This window comes from Marmota flaviventris, chromosome 9, assembly GCF_047511675.1.
Source record: "Marmota flaviventris isolate mMarFla1 chromosome 9, mMarFla1.hap1, whole genome shotgun sequence".
Lineage (NCBI taxonomy): Eukaryota > Metazoa > Chordata > Mammalia > Rodentia > Sciuridae > Marmota > Marmota flaviventris.
In genome coordinates this window covers 65,616,386-65,638,213 of record NC_092506.1, presented here as the reverse complement: position 1 = coordinate 65,638,213, position 21,828 = coordinate 65,616,386, and the positions used below count along the sequence as shown (strand labels likewise).

The 21,828-nt window shown below is 35.0% G+C and overlaps 1 protein-coding gene and 1 non-coding gene across 3 annotated transcripts in view; both read left to right on the top strand.

The window, feature by feature from the left end:
* The window catches only part of Rsf1 (remodeling and spacing factor 1), a 171,819-nt gene extending 150,458 nt beyond the window's left edge, over positions 1-21,361 (top strand). For both annotated transcript variants that reach the window (XM_071616522.1, XM_027942581.2), the window contains 5 exons: positions 5,785-5,852; positions 6,946-7,153; positions 8,721-8,941; positions 11,499-11,687; positions 13,536-21,361. In XM_071616522.1, the coding sequence (XP_071472623.1) occupies positions 5,785-5,852; positions 6,946-7,153; positions 8,721-8,941; positions 11,499-11,687; positions 13,536-14,104 (1,255 nt within the window). In that variant the 3' untranslated portion in view covers positions 14,105-21,361. The remainder of the gene's footprint in view (positions 1-5,784; positions 5,853-6,945; positions 7,154-8,720; positions 8,942-11,498; positions 11,688-13,535) is intronic.
* On the top strand, positions 3,189-3,295 carry LOC114098647 (U6 spliceosomal RNA). The gene has a single exon (XR_003583758.1). It is a non-coding gene; the product is annotated as a U6 spliceosomal RNA (small nuclear RNA).
* Positions 21,362-21,828: the final 467 nt, after the last annotated feature.

Here is a 21,828-nt window from a genome sequence, read left to right as displayed (position 1 = left end):
TGGTAATTATAATAATAACATGACCCAGAAGCATATGCTTTTTTTTATCACAATGATTATTAGCAATTGTATATGCACTGGGTATTGATTTCAGGAACCCTGGGCTAACGATGTAGCTCAGTATAGCGGTTGCCTAGCATGTGTGAATTTCTGTTTCATTTCAAGCACCATAATAAAAAAAAGAAAAAAAAGAAATTTTCCAGGACCCTCTAAAGATACCTTAACCCACAGATCCTCAATCCCATGTGTTAAAATATAGTATTTGTATGTAACCTGTGCACATCTTCCCATATATGTTAAATCATCTCTAGATGGCTTATACAAGCAGGCATGGTAGCACACGCTTGTAGTCCCAGCTACTGGGGAGGCTGAGGTGGGAGAATCACGTGAGCCCAAGATTTAGGACCAGGCTGGGCAATGTTAGAGAGACCCCATCTCATAAAACAATCAAAAACCCAAATACTGAATACATATAAGTTATTGTTTTACTGTATCCTTTAGGGAATGATTACAGGGGAAAGAGTCCATATATTTCAATACAGGCACAATTTTTTTATCCAGATAATTTTGATCTATGACTGGTGGAAACTACAGGAGCTGGACCTGTGGAGACTGAAGGCCATGTATTTATTTCTTACCTCCCATCTTTAGAGTCACAGAATTTTGTAGTATATAGTGTGATATTTTCCAAACATAAATATACTCATGTCTTCCTCTTCTCCCTAACATGCTTTATTGGATATTTATAGCTCTTGGGATGAAGATTAAAGCTTTAGATCTAGAAGTCTTGGCATAGTTTTATCTCAGCTTTCATTCATCCTCCATCCCATCAACATTTTCCTTAACCTCTTGTGCATTCATTACAGTATCATCTTCTAGTCCCTTTTTGCTCGTTGTTTATTCTGCCTCTTATTTCCCTCCATTTTTACCTTACTAACCTTTTCTTAAAACAAATCTCCCCCTTGTAGCAACCAGTTCTTTATTTAAAAACATTTGTAATTCTATTTTGTGTGATTAAAATTATTTAAAAATTTTCTCTCCCTCATTACACTGTTTGCATCCTTTTCTATTTTACACATTCTTGTGTCTCCTACACATAGTGTTATAAATACACAGTTAATATTATTATTATTAATATAACCAGGTGCAGAGGCACTCGCCTGTAACTTCAACTACTTAGGTGGCTGAGGAAGGAGGATTGCAAGTTCAACGCCAGCCTCAGCAACTTAGTGAGGCCTTGTCTCAAAATTTAAAAAAAAAGAAGGCTGAGGATGTAGCTCAGTGGTTGAGCACCCCTGGGTTTAATCCCTGCTAATAAAACAGAAGCAAAACAACAAAAAAGAGAAGGGAAGAAAAATAATATAATCTGGTTTATCTTTTGCTACCAAAGATACCAGAAAGATTTTTCCATATCTTTAAAAAATATATATTAAAAAATATATAGATATATAAATATATAGATAGATAGTTGTAGGTGGACACAATGCATTTATATATGGTGTTGAGAATCAAACTCAGGGCCTCACACATATTAGGCAAGTGCTCTACCATTGAGCCACAACCCCAGCCCTGAACCCTATCTTTTGATTGTTTTCTTGTTTTCTCTCTAATATTCTTTCCACTAAATCACATTGCCTCACTCAAATAATAGATAAATTATATTTAAGTTGCTATATACCTTTCTTTCTCTTCTCCCCTTTTTTGGTATCAGAGACTGAACCCATGGGCACTTAACCACTGAGCCATATTCTCAGCCCTTTTATTTTTTATTATGAGACAAGGACTTGCTAAGTTGTATAGTTGCCGAGGCTGGCTTTGAACTTTCAGTCCTCCTGCCTCAGCCTCCTGAGTTGCTGGGATTAAAAGCATGCATCATTATGCCTCACTACCATTGTGGCCTCTGAAATACCAAACAGTGTTTTGGGACATCAAGCAGAGATTTGTTTTATTAGAATTTCATCACTGCTTACTATAATTTAATAATTGTTTATCTGATTCTTATTGCTTCTAACAAAGAGTATGACACATCAAAATTACCTAGAGGAAGCACTGGATTGAGGATCAGAAGACTAAGAGTAGAGTCCTCACTCTGGCACTTAATGACCATATATCTTTAAGTATTCCATTGCTCTTTGGTCTTTGTTGCCTTATCTTGGCAATATAGGACCTTATGGTAAACTATGTGTTTTAGCATAGAATGTACTACGTGATGCATTTTTCATACCCTACCTAGTTCTTGAAAATAATTTTAAAAAGGCTTACTTACACCCTAGTGTAAAAACAGCTTTGAAATTATACCATAAAAGGCAGAAACAATAATGGAAAGGATATTTGATTACATAAATATTTTTAAAATAAGACAATCTCAGACAATTGCACATACAGACAAACATGGAGTTAGACTTTAAAAGGAGTGGTTTATGAATTTAACAAAATGCAAGGAATATAGTAGAGATGTGATGTCAGTTTTCCTTTCTCAAAACTTAAAAAAAAAATAGTGGATGGGGTTGTGGCTCAGCAGTAGAGTGCTCGCCTAGCATGCGCAAGGCGCTGGGTTTAGTCCTCAGCACCACCAAAAATAAGTAAATAAAATAAAAGTATTGTGTCCAACTACAACTAAACAAACCAAAAACTTTAAATATATATATATGCACAAATGCTGAAAAGGAAGTACAGTTTGATAGAAGTAATTGCAGGGCCAGGAATGTAGCTCAGTGGTAGAGTACTTGCCTAGCATGTGCAAGGCCCTGGATTCAATCCACAGTACTGCAAAAAAAGGGAATTACAACATGTTCCAAAGGAGGTACAATTTTAATACACAAAAATTTTACAAATCAGTAAGAAAAGATGAACAAACTAGCATTCAGAATGGGCAAAGGAATAGCAGTATGTGACAGTGCATGTCTATAATCCCAGTGGCTTTGGAGGCTGAGACAGGAGGATTGAAATTTTTAGACCAGCATTTGCAACTTAGTGAGACCGTATTTCAGAATTTTAAAAAATATATATATTTTTAACAAGGTGGGAATGTAGCTCTGTAGTAAATAAATCCTGACTGCTTCATCCCTAGTACTGGGGTGGGGTGTTTGGGGGAGGCAAAGAACCCAAATGAGTACTCTGCAACATGACCAGTAAACATGAAAAAAATATTTGGTCATACAGTAGTCAAATTAAAATTAGAACAGGAAATGCTTGCTTTGGCAGCATATAAACTAAAACTGAAATGATACAGAGAAGATCACCATGACTCTTGTGCAAAGAGGACATGTAAATTCATGAAGTGTTCCATATTTTAAAAAATAATAATTAGAACAGGAAAATAACTTAAATTCTCTTCATTGTTGTTATTAAAACAATTTGTGTGCCATTAACACCAATTACATTATCTTAGTTAGAATACCAGGAAGAAATGTATGGTCCAGCAAAATTTCACAATGACATCATAGGGGTCTCTAACCATACAGGGGAAAAGATAGTTATAGGCTTCTGAAAAAGGGTGGTGGTTAGATGAAATTTAAAAGAAGCAATTATAGAGTAAAGGAAGACACTAAAGGGGGTCAGTTTCAGACATGGATTACATGAATCCTGTTGCCTTGGAATCAGTGAAGTTTAGGCAGATACATAGAAACCCATTATCTGAAATCCTGCCTCTAGGTTGTATAGCAAGACTCCTTATTAATTTTAAAAATGACTTGGATCCTCCAGATAAGAATTAGATATTTCATTCTTAGTGGTATCATCTCAAATGTCTGAAGTTTCTGATGGCTTTAGAAAACAGTTTCTCAGTAAGAAAGCAGACGTTACTTAAAGTAGATTGTCATGCCACTTTATAACCTCTGTATATCCTTGACAAATACTAATTTTGGTTAACTTTGCATCTAGCTTTATCTGTATCTGTTAATTAGCTCAATAGATGGATATGTAGATTTTTTTACTTTCTTAAAATTTGTCTTTTTGTAGTACTGTGATTGAATCCAGGGCACTTTACCATTGAGCTAAATCCCCAGATGTTTTTAATTTTCTATTTTGAGACAGGGTCTCAGTAAATTGCCAAAGATGACCTGGAACTGAGGATCTTCCTGCCTCAGCCTCCTGAGTTGCCAGGATTATAGGCGTGTAACATTGTTCCCAGTTCTCAGAATTTATCTTAAGGAAAAACCAAGCTATAGCTACAGTAATATTTTTCAGAGCATGCTAACTGAAAAAAAAATTGGAAATAAACTGTTTTTAACTATAATTATTATGTATTTATATGATTAGACAATACACAGACATTAAAAATTATATTGTTGTAGAAGCTAACTTGAAACTTGTGAATCCCTTGAAAAATCTGGGTATTTTTGTGTATATGTATTTGCAACTCAGAGGCAAAATATTTAGCTTTTAGTCTTAATATTGTTATTAATCTACTAGGTGCCTTTAATCCTTACCCTCTCCAATAGAACTTATTGTTGGAATTTACTGTGATGATAGAAATGTTATATTTCCTTCATGTCCAGTATGGCAAGCAGTAAGCCATATGTAATGGTTGAGTACTTAAAATAAGCTTAATGAGGAACAGAATTTTAAAATTTAACTGAAATAGATTCATGTGGCTAGCCAGTAATTACTATATTTATCATGGTTTTGGACAAGTCACTTCATCTTATTGGTTACTTGATCCCTAAAATGAAAGGAGGAAATCCAGGGAACATTTAGTCTTGGTCCTTTCCTTTAAACCGGAGGACAACCCTTCAAGAACAAGTACATTAAGTTAGTTCTACAATTTTAATCAGCGGTATGGGAACTTAAGTAATAACAATAATAATGATCTACTTTTCAATAATAATAATAATTAAGCCTATTTAACATTTTTTGTGAAATAATTTGTTCAATTTACTTAACATATGATTTGTTTTACTGGGGGTGGGCCTAGAAGTCAAATCCAGCTTGCTGCTAGATTTTTGTAAGCCTATGACCTATAAATTATGTTTATATTTGTAAATGGTTGAAATAAAGAACAAAAAAATTCCATAAATATTATATACATATAAAAACCAGTATATATAAAGTTTAATTGGAGCACATCCATTTTTATTTATGTAACATACTGTCTGTAATCGCTTCTGTGTTACATTGACAGAGTTGATGGTTATAAAAACCGTATACTCCAAAAAAATCTAAAATGTGTACATACCATCTGGTCCTTTTATATATATTTTTAATGGGTTATGGATCTAGTGCAGTGGAGGTACATTTGCTTCAATGTGAGGCCCTGGGTTTAATCTACCCAGCATTGCAAAAAAAGTTCTTTGTTTTCTGATACTGTTATAGTTCAATTGTGCTGGAATATACAAAATACCTGAACTTCTTGTAAACAACAGAAATTTATATCTCACAGTTCTGGAAGATAGAAAGCCCAGGATCAAGGCACTGGCAGATTTTTGAGTCTGGTGAGGGCCTACTTTCGGGTTTATAAATGGTACCTGTTAGCTGTGTGTTCACCTGGTAGAAAAGGCAAGGAGACTCTAGAGAAGGTCTGGCATGTCTGGTGAACACCTGCTTCCTCTTATATGGCTGTCTTCTCACTGTGGCCTCACATGGTGGAAAGGGCGATGGTTCTTTCTGTCCTGTTTTATGAGGACATTAATCCTGTTCATGAGGGCCTCACTTCCTAATACTATCACCTTGGTAGGTAGGATTTTACTGCTTGTGGGGATACAAACAGTTAATTATTTAGTATAGATGATCTTTAAGAGTTTAAAACACCAGGACAGGCTGTAATGTGATCATTTTATGTTTTAGATTTGATGAGTTTGATGAAGCAATTGATGAAGCTATAGAAGATGATATCAAAGAGGCTGATGGAGGAGGTATGTTGTACCATTCTTAATTTTTCATATAACTGCCAACAAGTTAATTCAAATGCCCAAATTAGGACATTGAACATAATTTTTAGTCCCCAGCTTAATGTGCATCACTATAACTAATGATTTTAACTGTCTTAGATACAAAATGGACAGTGTCAGAGGACAGACTCAGATCTTACTAATTATTTTTGTTTTATGATCTACCACAAAATATTAGTGTTCCTCCATACATCACAAATTTTACTCCTGGGCTAGGATTATTATAGCTCAGTGACAGAGTGCTTGCCTCATACATGTGAAGCACTAGGTTCAATCCTCAACACCACATAAAAATAAATAAACAAAATAAAGATATTGTGTCCATCTATAACGAAAAAAATAAACAACAAAAAAGATATTTAAAAAAAAAATTTCATTCCTGGGTCCATCTATTAAAATCAGCATACTAACTTCATAGTCTTTAAAAGATGGCATTAATGTAGAGGAATTTGAAGGTACTTTATGAAAGTACCATATAGCCAATTGCTGGTGCTCTGATGTGGAACATTGTGGTTTCCATTTAATTATTAAGAAAACTCTGGAAAGGATTAATAAATAGGTTGTTTGTAAAGGAACTAAAGAAGTCAAGAAGCTTTTCTAGAAATGTGTGCTTCATTTATTTCCTAGCCCACTTTTTTTTTCCTGTCCTACAAACAGTGTTTTTAAATATGTATTGGTCTCTTTCTTCAAGCCTTATCCAAAAGATAGCTTTCAAGAAGAGTTTTCTAGATGACTGTTAATTAAGTATGAGGTTTCTTTATGGGGTGACGAAAATGTTCTGGAATTGATTAGAGATGATGATTGTACAACGTTATAACTATATTAAAACTTTTTAATTACACACTGAAAAGGTGAGTTTCACGGTACATGAATTATAAGTAAGAGGTTCTCTACATTGTGGACTTTTGTTCAGTAGGATGAGTACTAAATCTATCCTGATAAAAGCTCTGTCAGTAGAAGTTGGCAGAAATCCAATGAAGAGCTGTTAGACATAATAAGGACAGTCTGCAAATTAAGGGGAAAGTTTAATAAACATATAGTTATCCTTCCCCTTTAGGAGTTGGCCGAGGAAAAGATATCTCCACCATCACAGGTCACCGCGGGAAAGATATCTCTACTATTTTGGATGAAGAAAGAAAGGAAAATAAACGACCCCAGAGGGCAGCTGCTGCTCGACGAAAGAAACGCCGGCGACTAAATGATCTGGACAGTGATAGCAACCTGGATGAAGAAGAGAGTGAAGATGAATTCAAGATCAGTGATGGGTAAGTGGCCTGCCGTAGACCCCATCATTCTGACTGGCTTAAAAAGGACTAGCCAGCAGTGAGAGTTGGCCACATTGTGATGGGGATTTTGTTCTTCACAAAGATAGATTATCTCTGTTTTCAGGGTATTTAAAGAAGATTGAAGAACGTGAATTTTGGTTTTTATTAGATTAAAATTAAAAGTTAGGTTTATGGGGCTGGGGTTGTGGTCAGGGGTAGAACGCTCATCTAGCACATATGAGGCACTAGGTTTGATCCTCTGCACCACATAAAAATAAATAAAATAAAGGTATCGTGTCCATCTACAACAATATATATATATATATATATATAGTAGATTTATGGTTATTTGTTTAATATTCAAAATTATATTTGATTAACAGTAATTGAACTTGGATTTGTTGAGAGGTTCCACTGTGCTACCTTCTGCTACCAAGTCCATGAGGAAGTCATCAAGTCAAATGTGAGAAATAAATAATTAGTAAATATCCTCTTTTGACATAGAGGTTGGGGTTGGGACAAGTAATCCAGTATGGAAAATCTGGAAATGCTTCTGCAGAATAGGTATTAAAACTATACTGCAGTTTCTCCTTTTAGATTGTTAATGGAGACAATAAACATATAAAGCCCCCACAAAAAAAGTCATTCTGCATGACTGCTACTAAAATATAAGGAAAATATAGATTAATGTAAGGAGGACAGTTGGATTAACCCAAAAACATCAGAGAAAACCTCCCAGTAAAAGTACAGTTTGATCTCAAATTTACAGAATATTTGGATAGATCATCAACAAGTTTGAGATTAGAAGCAGGATAAGAAAAGAAGGCATTCCAAGAAGTTATGTGTTGCAGGCAGCAAGCCATAAAATATCATGGAATATCTGAGAAATATCTAATGTCCCAGGATAGGAAGAATACAAGAATAAAATAGAGAATGCCCTATTGGAGATGTGTTTAGAAAATTAAAAATAACTAGATGAAGGGTGTTTTGTTAGGCATGCATGAAAGTTTGGACTTTGTCCTGAAAATGATGAAAAACCACTGAATGTTTTAGATGTGAGAAATTAAAAGGGAAATATTAGGATTAATATCAGGTATTTGTTTTGATTATTGGGGGAGACAGAAGCTGAGTAGATTGGGAAATAATTAGTTCCCTTTTTTCTTTTTTTTTTTAGTTGTAGATGAACTGTTAAAATTTTATTTATTTATTTTTTTATGTGATGTTGAGGATCAAATTTAGTGCCTCACATGTGCTGGGCAAGTGCTGTATCATTGAGCTACAACCCCAACCCCATGAGTTCCCTTTTGATGTGCCAAATTTAAAGGTACACGGAGGACATCCAAGAGGCCAATGAAATTTTATATACAAAAATCAGCATCACTTTATCATCTCAGTCCCTCCTAAAAGAACAGATGACATTTTGTTTTCCAGAGAAACTGATAAAATTATCCAGATATATTGCATAAATGTTACTTAATGTTTCAATGGACCCACCAAAATTTGAACTCAAAAACGTGTTCTCAGTTCTTCGTGTACTATCATAATTTATTTGGGCTTTCCTGTACAGATCTCAAGATGAATTTGTTGTATCTGATGAAAACCCAGATGAAAGTGAAGAAGATCCACCATCTAATGATGACAGCGACACTGATTTCTGTAGTCGTAGATTGAGGCGACACCCTTCCCGACCAATGAGGCAAAGTAGGCGTTTGCGAAGAAAGACCCCAAAGAAAAAGTACTCTGATGACGACGAAGAGGAGGAATCTGAAGATAATAGTAGAGACTCTGGTAAAGATAACTTGTATTCATATCATACTAACTTACTACATTTGTTTGACTTCAGGAGTTAAGAGCTCTTAAAATTCTATACAATTGTAATTAAGCTTTCTGATAAAACTTTGTCCTTTTCTTTTTTTATTTTTTTTAATTTTGGGGTACTCGAGGGCACTTGACCACTGAGCCTGTTTTTTATTTTATTTAGAGACAGGGTCTCACTGAGTTGCTTAGTGCCTCACAGTTGGTGAGGCTGGCTTTGAACTCATGATCTTGCTGCTTCAGCCTCCCAGCTGCTGGGATTACAAATGTGCTCCATCATGCCCAGGTTGTGCCCTTTTCTTATGACTCACTAGTAACTATGTGTTTCACATAGAGCATATCTGAGAAAATATATGCAAATTTATGTATTGACTTCATACTAAATTCATTTAGGATTGTGATGAGTCCTTTTGGTGCCACATTGTTTCCATTGCCTAACCTTTATCCTTATAGTGTTTCTTGGGATCATTCTCAAAAAGTTGAACATTTTTGTCAGATACTCAATTGTTTAAGAGAGAATTCCATTTATCTCCAATATGTATACCACAATCAGTGATTCTGTAGTTTTTCCAACTTAGCAGTGACTTATGTTTTTATACATTATGCTTATCTTTATTAACATAATTAATAGAGGCAAAACAGCTGAAAGGTAGGGGGGATGCTTTATAGAATTGGTAAACAGGTAGCTGTCATCTTATAGGGGATGTATCACAGACATGAATATTGTTTCCTTGGTCTGGCCATCCTTTGTAGATTTTGTTTTATGTATATAGTTTTTCAGTAGTCCAGAATTTGATCTTGGACTTTACGTTCCATTTATTCATGTCTTTTTAGTTTCCTTTAATCAGGAATATCCCTCAAAATCTGTCTTTTCTGACCATGATATTTAAAAAGAATACCTACTAGTAATTTTATAAGATGTCCCCCAGTTTGGTTTTTCCTGTTTCCTTGTGATCAGATTCAGGTTATGCATTTTTGGCAGGAACTCACAGAAGTATTAGCCTCCCATGTTTCTTTATGTTATTTTTCCTTAAAATTAATAAGTAATTAGTAGTAAGATACTTTGATGCTGTGTAAATATACTTCCTTGTCAAATGTTTCACCTGCTAGTCTTAGTCCTTTGAGGATTCTCCAGCACTGTTATTCCTTTTATATCTATTAGTCATTGTTCCATGAGGAAGAACTTTCCCTTGTTTATATATTTCCTTATTTATATCAGTGTGTATTTTTGGATTCTTATTTTAATGAGTAGATTTAGTACATTACTATCAGTATTTAAGTTCAGTTTTCCCAGATTTGGCCAGTGAAAATCACTTCTAACTATTGGGTAGCTATTTTGAAATGTTGGCAGTCCATTAGAGAACAGTAAGATTGAATGTAATAATTCAGTAGAATTTGTAAGCACTACTGAAAGCACCTCTGACAGAAAGCCATATACTCACTCTGCTTTATTGATCAGAAATGACAAGAACAATGCTATTGGCAATGCTTTGAGAGTATAAACAGCCCTATGTACTGTATTTTACCAGGATTTTATTCCACATGGAGAAAATTTAAAAATGTAACTCCAATTGTATAATTCTTTGGAATAGGCTTATGAGGTTTCTTTGATTAGGGGGTTATATTATTATGAGGGTAGCCAAAGACAGGAACTGCAGATTATCAGAAGAATATTCTGTAGACTGTTCACCACATAAAGCAGTTGTGGCAGCTTGTGTACTCGACCAGGTTGTTCTAAGTTGAATAAAATACATTGAATACATTTCTTTTCTTTTTGCATTGTTGGGGATCAGACTGAGGGCACATGCTAGAGAAGCCCTATATCACTGAGCTAAGTCCCAGCCCTTTTCTTTTTCGTTGTCCCCCCAACCCTTGTAGTACTGGGGATTAAACCTAGGTCCTCTCCACAACTTAGCCACATCTCTAGTCCTTTTTATTTTTTATTTTGAGATAGAATGTCACTAAGTTGCCAAGGTTGGCCTTGAACTTTTAATCCTCCTGCCTTAGCCTCCCATGTCCCTGGGGTAACAGGCATGTGCTACTACTGTGCCTGCTGTATATGTGCATTCTTTTTGGGGGGTGGCGGTGGTACTCGGACTGAACCCAGGGGTGCTTAACCACTGAGCCACATCCAAAGTCCTTTTTATTTTGTATTTTGAGGCAGGGTCTCACTAAGTTGCTTAGGGCCCTTACTAAGTTGCTGATGCTGGCCTTGATAGCAATCTTCTTGTCTCAGCCTCCTGAGTCCCTTGAATTACATGTGTATGCCACTGTGCCCATTTTCTCTTCCTTTAAATATTTTCTTATCTTGAGAATAAGATATGTTTTTAAGACTTGCCATTAAAAACCTCTCCCAGAGTGACTCACTTTATTAAAAAGAAAATAAGACTTATGAAAGTTTTTAACCTAAGAATTTTTATGACTAAACTCTATTTAGTATCTTTAATTTTTATAGCCTAATCTAGTTATATTTCTATGTAATAGATTTCAGTTTTATACATGACTTCGTTTTTGTTCCTTTTTTTAATAGAAAGTGACTTTAGCGATGATTTTAGTGATGATTTTGTAGAAACTCGGCGAAGGCGGTCAAGGAGGAACCAGAAAAGACAAATTAACTACAAAGAAGATTCAGAAAGTGATGGTTCCCAAAAGAGTTTAAGACGTGGCAAAGAAATAAGGCGTGTTCACAAGCGTAGACTTTCCAGCTCAGAGAGTGAAGGTAAGAAATAGATCTCCTACTTACATAAGTATGGACAAGGCAGAAATACACATTATAAAGTGAACTCAGGATTGTGGTTATATACTTTTTTTTAAAAGTTCATATAATCAGTAGTAGTTTTAAGATAAATTCCATATTTTGTTCCTGGTCACCAATTATAGTTTAAGTAAATGACACTAAGATGCTAATTTTTAAGAATTCCATTGTAATGATTAAATTCTTCATCAAAACTAGTATAGTTAGAGAAATCAGATGAAGATTCTGTCATCCTTACCACCTGTGAAGAAGCTTGGAGAATGTTGCCTTAGATCTCTGGCACAGTGGTCTCACCAGCCCTGATCCCCCAAAACAACTTGCCTATCCAGGCACTGGCTCTGTGGACACCCATGACACAGGCAGGCCTAAGCTAACCCTGTCCACAGTTGAGCAGATCTGACCATATGGGCACAAGTTGCCAAAGAGAGTGCAAGAGGCAGGAGGAAGCTTTGCCAAATACTGGGAATGTCCTATTTCTTGATCTGTGGTGAATTTACAAAGTGTAAAATGCTACCAAGTCATAAAACATTTATATATTTGAAAAAAAAAAAAAAACTAGTATAGTTGCAGAAAACTGTGATATGCTTTGTAATTTATTCTGCCCATTATTCATGTACTTCATTCTAAAATATCTTCCTATGTCCCAAACACCAGAATAGTTTCAAACCAAAGTACGTACAATACTAGTCCCATGTGGTTATTGAGCACTTGAAATGTGGCTAGTGTGACCTTGGACCTGAATTTTTGCTTAATTTTAATTAATTTAAATTTAATGTAACTACTTGGGATTATTTTCTACCATGTTGGTTAGCATGGAGTACTCCACACTGTACAGACTGGCTTTTATTTGAGATGAGAAGCAATTGGAGGATTCCAAGCAAAGGAATAATATGTTCTGGCTTAGGTTTTAATTTACTCTGGTAGCTTTGTAATGAAAAATTGAAGAAGCAAGGCAAAAATTAGGAAACCAGTTAGGAGATTAGTGAAACAGTGCAAGTGAAATATGATGATGGGTAGGACTAAGACAATAGCAGTAAAGGGGTGAAAAGTTATAAAGTTATGACTATGTTTTGAAAGTAGATCCAAAGAATTTACCAATGGGAGGATAAGAGAGAGAAAGAGATTAAGCATGACTAAGCAATTTAAAGAACAGAATTACCAAAAACTATAATGAGACCACAGAACAAGAAGTTTAGGAACTCAAATTTTGTGCACATCAGGTTTGAGATGCCTTGTTTAGATATCCAAGGATAGATGTTGGAGGCATTTGATACATGAGTCTGGAATTTAGTGACTGCCTAAAACAAGTAAGAGTTATCAACATATAAATGGTATATGCAAAGCCATGAAAATAGATGAGATTACTTATGATATAATTATAGGCAAAGAAGAGATTTAGAGATTACCAAGGGCACTTAATAATATGAGAGCTGACATAGTATTGCAGATATAGAGTTGGGGGCCCAATTTTAATCTTTCCTTATCAGTATGTTTATATGATCCCCTAATTTTAGGACTAGTAGAAAGGGATTTCCTAGTTTGTTGTCATCTTATCTTCATAGGATAGGTTAGATTCAAGGATTATTAGATTTCTTCCCCAGGAAATCTGTTCTTTCCTAAAAATTTGTACATAAAGTTCATTATGAATCTCATTGGGCATTGTTATAGGACTGAGAGAAAAATCAGGCCATTGGTTGAAGAGAAATATTTATATATTAGCAAGTCTGAAATCAGGACACGGGGAGGAAAGAAGTACTTAAATCTGTTTATGGTTAAACTATGCCAATAGCTTGAATGTGCTATTTATTCTAGAGAGCTATATGTCCAAGAACTCGGAAGATGATGAGCTAGCTAAAGAATCAAAGCGGTCAGTTCGAAAGCGTGGCCGAAGCACAGATGAGTATTCAGAAGCAGATGAGGAGGAGGAAGAGGAAGGCAAACCATCCCGCAAACGACTACATCGGATTGAGACAGACGAGGAGAGCTGTGACAACACTCATGGAGATTCAGATCAGCGTGCCCATGACGGTCAGCCCAGGGTCCTGCCCTCAGAGCAGGAGAGCACCAAGAAGCCCTACCGGATAGAAAGCGATGAGGAAGAGGACTTTGAAAATGTAGGCAAAGTGGGGAGCCCATTGGACTATAGTTTAGTGGACTTACCTTCTACCAATGGACAGAGTCCTGGCAAAGCCATTGAGAACTTGATTGGCAAGCCAGCTGAGAAACCTCAGACCCCCAAGGACAGCAGCACAGCCAGTGCAAGCCTAGCCCCCAATGGGACGAGTGGTGGGCAAGAGGCAGGGGCACCAGAGGAGGAAGAAGATGAGCTTTTGAGAGTGACTGACCTTGTTGATTATGTCTGTAACAGTGAACAGTTATAAGACTTTTTTTTTTTTTTCCATTTTTGTGCTAATTTATTCCACGGTAGCTCTCACACCAGCGGGCCAGTTATTAAAAGCTGTTTAATTTTTCCTAGAAAACTCCACTACAGATTGACTTTTTAGAAGAAAAAAATTTCATCATACCCTGAAGTTTTTCTGTGAAGTGACCAGATTTGAACTTTGAAGATAAATAATTGCTGTAAATTTCTTTTTATTTTCTTTTTCCAAGTTCATGGTCCTTGGTAATTTCATTCATGGAAAAAAATCTTATTATAATAACAACAAAGATTTGTATATTTTTGCCTTTATATTTCCTGAGCTCTCCTAACTTTGTGAAAAGAGTGGATAAGAATGCATTCCAAATCTATAAGGGCCCAAAACAGAATTTAGGGGTGGGAGAAAGCACTTGTGCTTTAGCTTTTCATATTAAATATATATTATATTTAAACATACATGGCATAGATGATGATTAACAGACCTTTTAAAAGTTCAACTCTGTACTGTTGCAGTTTGAGAAATATAGATAATGTCATACATGAATCATTTAGTAATAGCCTTCGTAAAATCAACTTGTTTACTATTGGAGTTACCACACTTTAAATAAAGAAGAGACCGTGAAAGTACCATCATTTAAAAAAAAAAATAAATAACCCTAAGTTTCTGTTAAAGCGGAGTTTCTTGTTTAAAAAAGAAAACTCATCTGAAAAGCATTTGCACAGTAAAATGTATAATGAAGCTTTGACAACCAGATTGTGCTAGCAACAGATTTTTTAAAAAATAGCTTTATCCATTGGTAACAAGGTGGCCTCTGTCTCGAGGAGATTTAGTAAAATAAATGTGGTCTTTCCTAAGACCCAGCTGGACTATAAACTTTGCCAATAATATAACTCCTGCCCTCTGGCCACTTGATGTTTTAAATATCTGAAACAAAATTTTGAAAAAAATATATCTATATGTAACACATGTGAAGAGATGCTAAGCTGACAATGGTATTTTAGCACATCTGAAGAGTGGGAAAGGATTTTCAGGTGAATTTTAACTGGTCTATTCTTGCCCTTAGTATCTACTTCAAATTGAAGTCTACAAACAAAGCAGTTCCTTTGGGAGGTTTTTGAGTTTTGGTGTGTGTATATGTGTGAGTGTGTGTATGTGTGTGTGTGTGTGTGCATCCACCTGTGTGTGTGTTGGATTTCCTATCTGCCTGGATATATTAGCAGGTTTGAATGTAGTTTTGGCCTTTGGCCATTAGACTTCTATTAAAATTCATTAATAGGCACACAGCCAACATAGAGTTGATTGAGAACCGCCGATATACCGAATAGGCATGATATCCATTTTAAACATCTCAATACTTTCTAAAGAAAGACAAGCCCTTTGTTTCAAGAAAAGGCAGTGTTTAACCAAATAACATAATTGACACTAAAATATGAATTTTATCTTAGTCTCTGTTACAGCTGTAAATTTTCAGGCAGAGCCCTAACATTGTACAGAATGTAGCATTTGTGATTAAACTTTGCTATCACATTCTGAAACCTTCAATCAGTACTTCTGTGAGTACTTTTGCCCTGGGATTTGGGTTTTTCTGTTCCAGTGTTGTGTCTGTTGCCGGCAATGGACACATCATATCTGCTGCTGGCCCACAGAACTTCAGTTTTCTTTCCAAGTTATGCACTATATGTGCTAGTCAGTGTATAGTAAAGCACTTCTTTTTTTTTTTTTTTTTTTAATTACTAAAAGCTGGCATAGACTTGCATTACAAATACCTCTCTAGAAACTTTGACTTCTACTTTTCCTCCCACAACAGGTGTTACCCTTAAATCTTTTGGCCTTGAAAGTTTATAGCTGTTGCTTTTCAGTTGAGTTTTTGTTTCACCTTAGTTCTGTAGTAGCTGCCCATTAATATTTTTGCCTTGATTCTAGTAATGTATATGTAACCGTATAAAAAATAAAATAATGAAAGCAGCCTAAAAATAGGATGCAACAATAGCATGTGGTTCCAAGTAAATTGTGATTTTATTTTGATACACTTGTTCCACTGGAAGGGAGGGAAGGGCTTGCATTCCCAGGCAGTGAAGCAGGGCTAGAATGGAGCCACACTCACTTGCAAAACCTTCTTTCTAGCTAGGTTTGCTTTATTTATTTGAAAGTTAGCTAACAAGTTTAATCTTTTTAACTTTCTAAAACAGGCAGGCAGGAAGATTCCTACTAGTGGTGCAAGGTAAGTGGTTTGACATATATATAGGTGGCCTTTTCTGCCACTCAGTCACCTACTGTTTTAGTCCTGCAGCCAGGTAAAGCCACTATGATATAGAAACTCTCCCTTGTGCCCTATCTCTACCTCTGGACACAACAGCTCCTCCTTCTACCTATTAGTTCTATTCCTCAGTTACGCACAGCTGATCAGTAGTATTAATGGGTAGATAATTTAACAGGATGTCTATTGTGAAATAAGGAGTTTTTTTTACCCTTGCATTATATAAAGCCCAAGATAATTTTTATACTAAAGACTGAGTATTCCACTTAGCAAATGTCCCACTGACATAGGTTATGAAACCACTTGTGCTGCCTGATATTTATCAAACTTGAATAACTGTGTGTCAGCTTGATACTGAGTGTCTCCCTTCTAATCTTATATTTTGATTAATTATAGTTCATTTACCAAGAATATAATCCAGGCAGCTAATAAACACAAATTATTACTCTGCAGACTGATTATAGATGATTAAATTTTGAACAGTTCTGCTGCTTGGCTTTGGGTTTTTGTTTTTTTGTTTTTTTAGTACTGAGGATTAAACCCAGGGCCTCACGCATGGTAGACATTTGTGCTTCCACCACTAAGCTGTAACTTCCCAGCCTTGCTTCATGTTTAGATTCAGCTCCTCAGAAATACTTACAATAAAGATATTCTGAAGAAGTTTCTTAAAAATTCTAGGAAAAAGTGTTTTGTAAAAAACACAATATAGTCATTTGTAACTGGAGAAAATAAAGGAAAGCAGTAATTTTTATAGTATAGACTAAAGTGCCATCCATGGATTAGATTCACAATAGCTGCTGTATCATAAGCCCTTTAATAATTTAAGCCCCCAACTTTTTTGAAATACAACTTGGGCTCCCATTATCAAACTGGTCTATGGCAAATGTATTAAGACTAGTTTTGAATTCAGAAGGTTTACTACAATTTCTGCAAATTTTCATAGTGTAGAAGCTTTGAATTGACTATTGTATGAAGAGGACAGAGTCTGGTTTTGGCAACACTTATGCTGATAAAATAGTGTTTGGTATAAAAACAATGTCCGTTGTTGGCACATTACTGGAAAATGATGGCAGATATTTTAAAGAGAATACAAGATAAGGCTGGATTTCCTTGATACCCATTTTCACTTGCTCAAGGCTGCAGATTCAGAGGAGTTTCATTGAGAACAAATTCAAGTTATTGGTAATCTCCTTTTTAAAAAAGTGATCTGCCACAAAACCAAAAAGTTGAAATGGTAATGAAGTTGTTGAAAAAAACATTTTTTAAACACATTAATTTTAAAGACTATTACACATATCCAGATTTCACTGTTTGGAGGATAGCCCATTTTATCATATACATTTTTTTTGGGGGGGTACCAGGAATTGAACTCAAGAGGCACTCGAACACTGAGCCACATTCCCAGGCTATTTTGTATTTTATTTAGAGACAGGATCTCACTGAATTGCTTAGTGCTTTGCTTTTGCTGAGGCTGGCTTTGAACTCTTGATCCTCCTGTCTCAGGCTCCCAAGCCGCTGGGATTACAGGCATGCACCACGGTGCCCTGCCCATTCTGTAATATACATTAAGAAAAATGTGGACGTTTACTTGTTTAAATTGAGAGTCAAAATGATAAGAATTGTATGTTATTTTTAAGTGGGGCTGATGGAATTTCCTTTGTCACAAAGAATGCCTGGATAGCTTCTATTTGTGGTCATAAGGGATGCTGACCATTCACCTCTGTGGTAGAACTATTTTGTTCTACCATATAAATGTAAAGAATCTAATGAATCTCTAAGTTCAATGCTCAGAAAAAACTGTGAACTCCATTCTTTACAACACAGTGGAGCAAGACCATAATTCAAGATGTTGTTTTACAGGTTTAGAAAACAGTATTCAGACCCAGATATTTTTTCAAATGGAATGTGTATGTATACATCACATACACACATGTTCTATATACACACAAACACTTTGGGTAAGTATTAATGTATCCATCATTGACTTACAAAGAGAAATAAGGCAAATAATGGCATTGCAACTGATATCAAATTATGAACATCATTTAATTACAGATAGTCTAGAGAAAAATAGTTTCTCTTATTGGTTTGACAGTCTCAAAATATATTCCTGGGTCCCCAAGAAGCAGAGAATGCCAACACTGCATATCTGCTGTAACCTACCTAGTCCTCATCTGCTTAGTATAATCCATTATGAAACTCTTTGAAAAAAATCCATTCCTATTCTCAGTGTGTACGTGTAAACCTACCTTGGAAGTGGCAAGCTAACTGCTGAATTTTTTTTTCTTTTTTAGTTGTTTCTATACCAATTCTATAAAAGATAAAGTCTTTCGTTATCAATGTATTTAAAATGGGTTGTTTTGTGTTCACTTAAATGATTTGTTTTCAAAATATTTCACTTCAACTTAAAATTATTTAACATTTTAAGTGCCAAGAATTGCTAAGTAACTGTGTAACATATTGAAGATAGAGTCATTTCCAAGTAAGTCATAAGCCAAAATGTAGAAGGCTTCATATATAGCTACTTTAGATTGTAAACCCAACATTTATTTCATACATCCAAACCCTCTCAGAAGTTGATTAAAATAGGATCCCCTAAAAGAGTGAACTTTTTTCCTCATCTTGGTCATGTAAGCTCTTGGGTTTTTTTGTTTGTTTGTTTGTTTTATTTCATATTTATACCACTTTGCTCTGGGAAATACTGTAAACCCAATTCTGGCACAGTATAGTGGTTTCAATTATTGAAAATGTTATTTTTATTATAATAACTTTTAAGATGAGTCTATCCTTTACATAAGTTATATGAGAGAGGGTACAACAAATTATTAAATGAGTAAGAATTTATTAAACACCTTAGACATTTGGAATGAAACATTTTTAAAAGGAACTACATTTGTATTTTTTGCCAAACTGGTACAAGCTAGAGAAAATGCTAAGGACTGAATAACCTGCCTTCTTTTTGCCACTGGATGATGTAAGTTAAGAATGGAATTGTTAATCCTGACTTTTTATTTTCTTGACTTTCATCAGCTTCTAAAGGAATCTAATTTAAGTGTTTTGGAGTTTTGTTTGATCTGTATTTATTGAGTTCTGGTCAGATACCAGGAACCTGCATGTCATGTTTATGGACAACCAGAACACAGTCATTGGGGAACTTAATGGATCAAGACCTTCTGAATCGTTTAACTTATTTTGTATGTTGCAAAAAACAAACAAACAAAAAAGTTTATTTTGCTTGAGAGTCACATTTTTTTATAACTGTACAGCTTTTAAGGGATGGGAGGTGGGAAAATACCCTGAAATAGGATGTAGATTTTTAAAATTGTGTTTATGCTAGAACATCTACAGGTGCATTATGTAATTAAACCTCAAATTGTTTAAAAATTTGTGCCATGGTCTTTTTCATTCTACTGCCCATTAGCAGAGTTGATGCATGTCAATACTGCTATTATGGACAAACCTTGAAATTAAATTAAAACCACTGTCTCCAAAGCTTTAAGATCGTTGCATGAAAATTATACCCATACATACATGTAGACACATACATATACACAAAGATCTAGTTAATATTAGTGTAAATGAATTTTCAGGATCAGAACAGGTATAAACAGCCCAAATTTGGCAGTTAACAGCATATTGTTTCAGTGCATGATTTCTGTGATGCCTACTAGGGTATTCTCAATGTCGGTCTGGTGTTTTGTTCTTTTATCAAAAGTAGCTTCTTGATCATTGTATCTGAATAATAGCTTGTCCAAAACTGCCATGAGGTTTTATGTACACTTTGAAAGGGGGATATTTTGCTCTCAGATGGGAGTGGAGGGGTAAGGCTTGATTTCTTTTCTCTGTGTAAAGAAGGAAAAACTAGAATTGCTCAATTTGGTATTCAATAGACTTAATTTCACAGAAATATTTGCTGAATCATGGCAGGAGGGGAAATTAAGATTCAAATTTCAATTCTCTCCTTTTTTTGGTAAGTATTTTTGAAATCTTGTAGAACTGCTGCTTTTAGCACAGTCTTTTTACATGGCACATTTTACCATGTTTTACTGACACCTTTTTAAAATGCCAGTACTTTCTGCCATATAATTTTACCATTATAATTACTCATCTTTGTAGCACAACTGCATTCTTGTAAAGAATTAAAATAATCTAAATGTGTCCTAATTTTTAAGCTACCTTCATCTATTGTTAGCTAATGTGGGAAGTCAGTTTCTTTGCTATCCTTATCCATTCAGAACACTGGGGACCATGAATTTCCATGTGAGGAATACAATTCCAGATAAGAATTTATAAATTGTCTATTTTAGAATTTCACTTTGATTTTAAAGTAGGAAGTGGGATTCAGGAAGTGTTTGGTCAGAACGCCTCTTGGATTTTCAGACATGCTTAAATATGAAATGCTTTATTTTCCTATGCATAAAAACTTATTTCTGGAATAGGTTCTCAGAATATTTTGTTTCTAGATGAGAGCTAAAGCAGAAGCTCCAAGATTAGCATAAATCTAACTCTTGAGGTAATTAGAACCGTGATGTTAGTCAAATAGAAGATGAAGTGCTTTGTCACATAATAATGTACTGCATGTGTGAGGGAGGGGGGAAGAGATCTGAAAACTGGAAACGTGATTCTGATAACACAAAGTAAATTCTGTGCATAAAAAGTATGGGAATCCTGATAGCTTAATGCTTCAGAAGTTAACTGCAGTGTATGAACACCTAGTGTGTTAGAATTGCAGTGCATAGTTGTTCAAATACAATATTCCTTGTGACAACCAAAATGTTGTGGCTGATGCCAATATTTTTGTTAATGAAATGTTCATGTCTCACTACAGTCTGATCAGAACTCTTAGTGTTATAAGCCAGGCCTAAAGCCATTTTATAGCTACTGGCCTAATTGTGTAATTTTTTTCTTTCATAATGTTTTATTATTATAATACTTCTGTCATTTCTTTCACTTAATATATGTCAATTGTCATAATAAAAAATTTAAATAATTTGATGTACTTAGCATGTTGTGTTTACAAACAGTCTATTTTGTGGCATGTGGAAAGCTAAGAATTTTCTGTAATAGCTTCATGAAGGTTAAAATATTTTTGTCAGCCAGTAATAGATTATTCTTTCATTATCTAGAAAGTAAATTTACAAGTTCATCAGTTTCCCCAAAATAATTTTTGACTATTTTTCATCCAGGTAAATACAGATACAAGAAAACTACTGGTTTCTATCTTGGCCTCTGGTGAACTGATACATTAAAGAGGCCATGGACTTGTTCTGCCTTAGGAGCAAGGAACTAAACTAGAGCACAGCAGCTGGGCAAACATTTTCAGTTCATTTGTGGGGCAGGAGGTAATTTAGTTCTTTTATTAAACAACTTTGGGAGTAAATTCGTGGGAACGGGATGTTTTAAGTATAGGCTGACTCGCCTGCTATTTGGCAGGAATATTATAGATTGATACATTCAAAAAAGAATCAGA